The following is an 8,039-nucleotide window of genomic DNA, read 5'->3' on the forward strand; positions in this document are numbered from 1 at the left end:
CTTATTTCTGTAGCCAAATTGTATACTTCTTGGAATTCTTATTTTACCTCCCAATGCCCTCAATGTGCATTGTAATCTGGAGAGCATGGACCATTGTACCTAAAGTTAGTAGAACGTGTGATCTATATGCAAAGTAGGCTAATTGCCTCACCGTATATATTTTAAACGTGGATGAGAATAATGTACATTTTTCTTATGTTGTTCAGAATAAATTTTCCGTTGTTCTGAATCTCCGTGATATTCTTTGCTTCTTTCATATGCTTAAATAATATTATACTTTCTTAATTAGTATTTGGTAAGCATATACTTTCCAAAATATTTCAATATTTCCATTAAACTAAATCTTTTTTGCACAGGACAACCAAATTTATACATACAGAATTTCAGTGTAAAGCTTAATGTTATGCATGTGGTCGGCACTTAAGTTTTGCTAAAGGAATGCACCAAGTTAAATAAAAAGAAGAAGAACCCATATGGATAATGTACTTCATTTTTATGATGGAAAACTTCCCGTGCCAGTTTTATAAGCTGAGCACATCTAGAAGAACTCTAGCTCTGTTAGTAACACAAGGAATAATTACCGCTATGGCAACACTTCTGAGAATGGAATGTCAGTTCTACCATTTTTCTCAATTTGACGGCATATTATCACACTAATCTTTCTGTTTTTAGATTTGCAACGTGAGTGATTTACAACTGAGCATCAGTTAAAACCTTTTTCTTGCCTTTTTCTTCTCCTTTTTAGCTCCCTGCGAAGGCAATACATTCTTCTGCCACAGTAACATGTGTATTAACAATACGTTGGTTTGCAATGGACTCCAGAACTGTGTGTACCCTTGGGACGAAAATCATTGTAAAGGTAATCATTCGTCCCTGGAATCTGCAAAACCCCTCTACCTGTAGCGTGGGAAGCAGTTTATCCAATGTGTGTATGTATCAGACAGCCTTAAAAATACATTGTACATTGGCTTTATGAACTCCTGTAGGTTTTATAATTGATTTGTTAGCCTTTTCCTTTGCTTTTACTAGTGCTGTAACCAGAAGTTTTCACATTCCCTAATGCACAGTGGACTGTCCTTAGCACTTGATGTTCATTGGCAAATCTCCTTTTTGGAGCCTGCAGCAGGGCATTGGAGCTTCTCATGCAAAGCAGCGTTTCCTATCAGAAGCTCCTTCCTCTGTGGCTGCAACTCTCACTTATCCAGTCTGTCTTTACCAGACATAGTGCACATACTCTAGAGATAAAAAGTGTATCGAAGGAACATTAGGGCTTTCAGGTACCTAAAGCCACTTACCTCGACTTCAGTTTTCCTACCAAAACGCTCTTCTTCCTTTCCAATGAGAATCGCTTCCAATGTTCCGGCTTCCTTCTCCAGCCTGTACGCAAAGGTTTGTTTATATAGAGAGCATCCCTCGGCTTGGTTATGAAAGTTGCAAGTTTTGGTTAAGTTCAAAGTGCCACATATCCTCTTTTGTTCAGATCCAATATTAACCAGTTTGCAAAGGAAAAGAAACGGGCAAATAACGCTCCAAGCTTGATGTCCAATATCTTCTATTAAAACGCCCTCTGTGGATAGAAGCAGAGAGACGTTGCCACGGTACCCATGGTTCGCAGAGTCAATAAGAGAAGCCGATCCAGTATCAACTATTTTGAGGAGATGGGCAATGATCCATGTTGTGTCCAAGGGACCACTTTGGAATGGATGGGAAATTAAGCCTTTTGTGAAGAACCTTATACAGCACTGTTAGGGATTCGTTTTACTTGCCTAAAGTGGGTCTGTTCCCATGGTTCTTGGTGGCCCACCTTTCTCCATGGACAAAACCTCTGCGCCACTGCTCTGGATGGTAGGGTGGGGCAGGGACAGTGGCTCACTTCTCTGAGAGGAACACCCCTGCTTTATGAAGAAGGCACTCGGTGAGGATGGAGAAAGGGGCCATCTGGTCTTCTGCATGTCTCTTCAGGGAGCTCAACGCTGTGAGTGAGCTGCAGCCAGTGTGACCGGGGCCCTGTATTCTCAACCTGCTGTGCCTGGTGTAGACCTTCTTTCCTACCAGTGGGGCCTGGGAGGAGGAGGGGAGACCCCACATTCCAGCCACTCCTGCCTGGAATCGAGCATCTGCAGTATGGATCTGGGGGTGGAAAGGGCATTGAGAACTGCAGGTGGCTCGCCCTTCCTGGGGAGGTACTGTAGCTCCAGACTGGGGGCCTGTAGGGAGAGGAGGCTTGTGTTGCCTGAAACCACCCTGAGTAGACCTTCTACTGGGATAGAAGCTTCTATTGGGATAGCTTCTATTGGGTGGAGGAGCTCAAAGGCCACAGACCATCCCTGTTCATAAAGAAATTCAGTAGAGTTTCTTGAATAAATGTACCTCCCTTAAGACAATTTCCAGAAACCTTAAATGTTATTTTTTTAACTTTTACGATGATGGGGAAAGACCCACAGAAGCCCTCATGCCAACATCCCGGAAGTGTCTGTCTTAAAGTGTAATCACCTTCTGGTATCAGAATACTGTTACTTAGACTTCAGTTATCCACATCAGGAATAAGTTCAAAACAATTTAGGTATATTCATGTTCCCATTAGCAGAGATTGTGGGGTTTCTTATACCAAGAGAAATGTTTTTACCATTACCAATTGATTTGCAAATGACATCCTAAAGGTTTTATAAGACCTTCTTCAAAACATATATTTACATTTAAAGTAGGGATGCTGTGCAACGGGAGAGCGTTTCTGAGGCTAGAAGATAGGGTTCTTGTGAAAAGTGAAACATTTTGTTTCTTTTTAAAGACTTGTTTATGTTTAAGACGGTGAAAGTTTTATGCTCAGCCTGTTTCATTTAAAGTTCTCCACGTACGTCTGACTACCATATTAACGCGTGGTGGGTTGTTTCTTGTTTTGTTTGTTGTTTTCACTCTCCTCAACGTGTAGAAAAGAGGAAAGCCAGTCTGCTGGACCAGCTGACCAACACCAGTGGGACTGTCATTGGCGTGACTTCCTGCATTGTGATCATCCTTATTATCATTTCTGTCATTGTGCAGATCAAACAGCCTCGTAAAAAATATGTCCAAAGGAAATCGGACTTTGACCAGACAGTTTTCCAGGAGGTGTTGGAACCTCCTCATTACGAGGTATGCACCCTCAGAGGGACAGGAGCTACAGCTGACTTTGCAGATGTGGCCGATGACTTTGAAAACTACCATAAACTGAGGAGGTCCTCTTCCAAATGCATTCATGACCATCACTGTGGATCACAACTGTCCAGTACGAAAGGCAGCCGCAGCAACCTCAGCACAAGAGATGCTTCTGTCTTGACAGAGATGTCCCCACAGCCCGTCAAACCCCTCATCCCACCTGTGAACAGAAGAAGTATCCTCGTCATGAAACACAACTACTCCCAAGATGCTGCAGATGCCTGTGACATCGACGAGATTGACGAGGTGCCGACCACGAGTCACAGGCTGTCCCGACACGATAAAGCCGTCCAGCGGTCAGTATCTCTAGATTTTTTGATGAAAACTATAACCTGAAGACTGAAATGCTTCCAGAATGTTGTGTTCTATTTTGTCTTCATTTTTCAGTTTCTCTTTTTATTAATGACTTAAAGCATAGGATTTCAACTCTTGCCTCTTCTTTTCCTTTTTCCGTGCTCTGCGTACTTTTCCTAAATCCCGTCTGTGTACATACGTGTGTGTGTGAGAGCACCCACAGACCAAAGAGATTTCATTTATTTCTATACACATATAATATTTATTGCTATAAAAATTATGGCTCTAATTTTTATGGCTAATTTGCTTCCATGTGGTCACAAAAGTTGCTCCAATCAATATTTATAGATTTTAAGATACGAGATGATATTTGGAAATACTTGCCTTACCAAGATGGTTAACCCATCTTGTTGAATCATTTTAATGTAAAAATAACATATTTTGCAATATAATGTATTATATTTTTGGTATGAAAGTTAAAACACTTTTTTCCACATATCACATAATACTTACATTACAAATTGCATATGATAGCATGGTATGCTAAAACAAGTAAACATTGATATTTAAATGTAGCGAGGATTAGTAGAAACAGTTTTCTTTTAATATGGAGACAATATTATCTATATTGTATTATTAGGCCTAAAATTAGTAAAAGTCTTGGGGAAAGAAGATTTAAATTGAGAAAAATATAATTTCCAATTCCCAAATCCAATCTTCCTATGTTTTGTTTTGCATGCTTACTAGCATTTAGTTTATTTTGTAAATGTACGTAATTCCTCAATTCAGTATATAGTCTCAAAACCTAAACTACTTTTAGTTGATTTAATATTTTTGCATGCTGATGGAAAAAATTTTACTTCCACAGTTTTATGAATTTTTAGGAATGCTTTTAAGTAAATATTTGTGTGCTTATTTATTTTTTGTGAAAATATTACTTTGTTGAATGAAATAGCCATAACATTCCAGGTTCTGCCTCATTGGGTCTCTAAGCAAACATGAATCTGAATACAACACAACTAGGGTCTAAAAAGAAAATTCAAGGTAAGCAAATGCCCTTGGTTCCTTCTCCGACTTTGTCGTACTCTGTTTTGTTTTGTTCTGTTGAACTTGTCTTGTAGTTTTTTAGGGAATGTGCTATTTATTCATTCTTTCTTGAGATATGTGTTTCATAGCATTTCACAATTAGAAATATACGGGATTCAATGCTGATGGAAGGATATTCTTAGTATACGTATCTTTAAAATAAATGTGAATATTCTTACCATCAAGCATTGTACTACAATGCTATTGAAAAGGATGTTAAGTTAATAAGTTAAATTTTATCTATCTTAAGGTAAAGATACAAAAATTGGTGAAGTCTTAAAAGAAATACCAGAAGAAACCCAAGGTTTTCATAATTTAAAAAAATTGAATACTGTCTCAATATAACTGAAGTCAGTATATAAAACTGGTAATAATGGTATTGATTGAATTTGGCAACATTCTACTCAAAACTCACACACTAAGCATTCTGTGGTACTTGTACAGTTCGTGCCCTCTTATTTTTGCATGAACATGCAGCTTATTTCATCAAAATTAAATACAGCATGTTATGTCAAATTTTATAATATAAAATTTGAATGCTTGATAATGTAAAATGTTCCATAAATAGCAGTTGTCTATGTGCACATCTATTTTGTCATCGGGTACCATAATGGCTTTATTTTTAGCACTTAGAGTCTATATCTCTATTAGACTAATTTGTCTCCAATTAAATTTGCTTGACGGTTAATCTCTTCAAAACTCTTCAGACCTATCAATTATTCTTGAATTAGGTGAATGCATTTCCATGCTCTATACTACTTTGATAAGTTGGTGTAGTTGTGTGCATATTTCATCGGGAGAAAATGTTTTAACTGTGTTTTATTTTCAGACAAGAACTATTTATACAAACATGGGGACTGTGAAAAGAAAATTCTATAGTGAATTGTGAAAAGTGGACATATTTCTAAATTCATTCCACTGCCTTTATCCAAACTTAAGAATTACAGACATTTGTTATCCCTTCAGCAAGACATACCCGCTGCACAATGATATGTTCATTTCGTAATTTGGTTGCTGGCCACCAAGTGCTCCTTAGTTTTTAAATACATTTTGAGATTTACTGGAAACTTGAAGAAATTAGTTCCTGTTTAAGACTATCCCAACTTTATTTTTACTGTCAGTTTCGCTTTGTTTCTATGTTGTTTTATGTCTTTGTTAGATAATTGTACATTGTGTGATATGTGAAAAAACACAATTTTGGATGAACTTTGTGTTACATGTACATTGTTTTCATTATATAGACTGCTTGAGAATAGTGCGTTCCTGAGTGATTTTGAACATGCTACAGTGAAAAGTGAGAATGTGGACCATGGAAACACCAGCTAGAGGTTTTATGGACTATAAACGTCTGTTGTTGTGTTAAGATTAAATGCAGCCCAAAGTACCGAGTAAAATTACTGGATTGCAATAAGAAAAATCTCATTTTTCGTCTTTCCTATATACCCCCATTTCCTTTCTTTTTAAAAGAAAATCAAAGGAAGATACCGAGTTTCAGAGATAGTTTTGAAATCAGGTATTTTACCGTTCATACCCTTCAGTAGAAATGATTTTTGATTAAGCACTTAGCAATATGATTGATTGACAGCTTGAGAAAATACCCTGCATGTCAGCACTGGATATTTGAATTGGAAAAATGTCATTTTTATTAGACACATTGTAAAAAGCATGCATTCTCCAATACTGCTGTTACTCTTCCACTTCCTTGTGTCATACGCTTGCTACTTGTAACTTTTATATAAAGATATATAAAAATGTATAATAATTTCCTAACTTGAGTTAAGAGAAATGCTTTCGTCTATTAGAGTGATAAAAACTGACTTACGTAAGTACACACTTTATATCTACTCTTTCCACACTTTAGGCTACAGGATGTCCTTTAGTATTAAGACATACTTCTTCAAAATTTGATTTCTAAAACTTTATGGAGTACTCCGTCCACAAGGCTGTCAGAAAGAGTTAAATTACCTGGGGTCAATAGGATTTCTACATTACATCAAAAGTGTCTGATATACTGCAGCAACTGGGAGCATTTTCAGGATTGGCATACTGTCCTCTTTACAACTAATTTTATCAGAAGAGTTTAAGAAAGTGGACATTGTACCACTCTCGAGCGCATTTAAAAGTGCCACGTTTTTGTGCTAATCTGAATGACGTAGCTGGTGAACTAGTCACCAGTAGCTTGGTCACCAGGCAAATCCAGCCTGCAAGAAAGGGAGCCAGTATTCAAATTACCATGTTATTGTCTGACCCACAGAATGTATTTTCAACATAAACATATAACCTCAATATGAGATGTCTAACTAAAGCAAGCGCCACCGAGACCAAGACAGCATCTCCTCTTCTAAGGTTTAGGCTTTGCCCAGAATTCTCGATACATGGAATAGCCCACACCTAAAGAAAAAGAATGCTAGTTAAGCATTTAAATATTTTTTTCAGTATTAGAAAATTAAAAACAGTTCATAAAGTAGCTAAAAGTAGCACCCTTGCTGGTGTACAATACTTACAAGGGGACCAAGGCCCTCACTCTTGCTTTCTTAAACAATTCAAATTTCTAAAATTCTTTTTACACACTTTCCCAAGTATCTCAAGGCCAGAATGACTAGCTCAGACTGTTAAAATGTCAATATTTATCTGGCAACTTTAAAAGGAGTTACTCTTGCTGTATAATACCAGATAAAGTCAATTAATTATAAAGCCTATAAAAGCGTGTAATATCTTTTCCACCTTCAAAAACTCAATAAAACAGGAATCATGTCTCTCCCAGATGTTGGATCTTATTACCAATCCTATTTACATATCTAGACTCTTCAACAAAATTATAAACTCAGTGAAAGGCAGTACTCTCTTTTCTTTCTTTCTTTAAAACATTAGTAAGGTTTTACCATAGACAGTAAAACTATGTCACTGCTTGAACTATTTTTATTAATTCAGTTTTTATGTGAAAATGAATATAAGTGATATTTGCAAACTGCTTCAAAGTCAGCTAAAAGTATCTATCTTGTTTTATTTACAAAGAAATCCATTAATGGGGAACCACAAATTTGAGATATCCTGTAGGAACATACCCAGAGTCATTGCTCCCACAACAAAGCCTTGGGCTGCCACGCGCATGTGGATCGGGTGAATAGACACTTTAGTATTGCCCCTGCTCTTCAATTTATATAATCCATATGCAACGATTGCTGCAAAACCTGCCATTCCTGTAAAACAGACAGTCACAAGATGTCAGATGCATGGGGGCAGGGAATCAAGATGATTTTATCATCAATCAACGTTCTATTTTTTTTAATAAGGATGCTTTAGGAGACCATTAACCAGCTAACATACAAATTGAGTTTTAATTTTTTCCCCCTCAGAACTAAAAATCCACAATTGGAAGCAAACAGTAGCAGATCCAGAAAGCTAAGATCATCTTTAAAATGTGGCCTTGTGAAGCCAGTAACTAAATTCCTTTAAGCGTGCCAGGG

At 37.2% G+C, this 8,039-nt stretch overlaps 2 protein-coding genes across 4 annotated transcripts in view; one reads left to right on the forward strand and one right to left on the reverse strand.

Moving 5' to 3' along the window:
• The window catches only part of NETO1 (neuropilin and tolloid like 1), a gene marked incomplete at both ends in the record, with an annotated part of 87,034 nt that extends 82,518 nt beyond the window's left edge, over positions 1–4,516 (forward strand). For all 3 annotated transcript variants that reach the window (XM_082852649.1, XM_082852650.1, XM_082852651.1), the window contains 3 exons: positions 746–859; positions 2,930–3,488; positions 4,456–4,516. In XM_082852649.1, coding sequence (XP_082708775.1) covers positions 746–859; positions 2,930–3,488; positions 4,456–4,516 — 734 coding nt within the window. The remainder of the gene's footprint in view (positions 1–745; positions 860–2,929; positions 3,489–4,455) is intronic.
• A 2,397-nt stretch (positions 4,517–6,913) lies between these two features.
• LOC309971020 (HIG1 domain family member 1A, mitochondrial-like) lies at positions 6,914–7,770 on the reverse strand (the record flags this gene model as incomplete). The annotated part of the gene is made up of 2 exons (XM_082853793.1): positions 6,914–6,963; positions 7,638–7,770. 2 exons carry the CDS (start codon positions 7,768–7,770, stop codon positions 6,914–6,916), a joined length of 183 nt encoding a protein of 60 aa, XP_082709919.1.
• Positions 7,771–8,039: the final 269 nt, after the last annotated feature.

This window comes from Leucopleurus acutus (genome assembly GCF_964270905.1).
Source record: "Leucopleurus acutus genome assembly, chromosome: 13".
Classification (NCBI taxonomy): domain Eukaryota; kingdom Metazoa; phylum Chordata; class Mammalia; order Artiodactyla; family Delphinidae; genus Leucopleurus; species Leucopleurus acutus.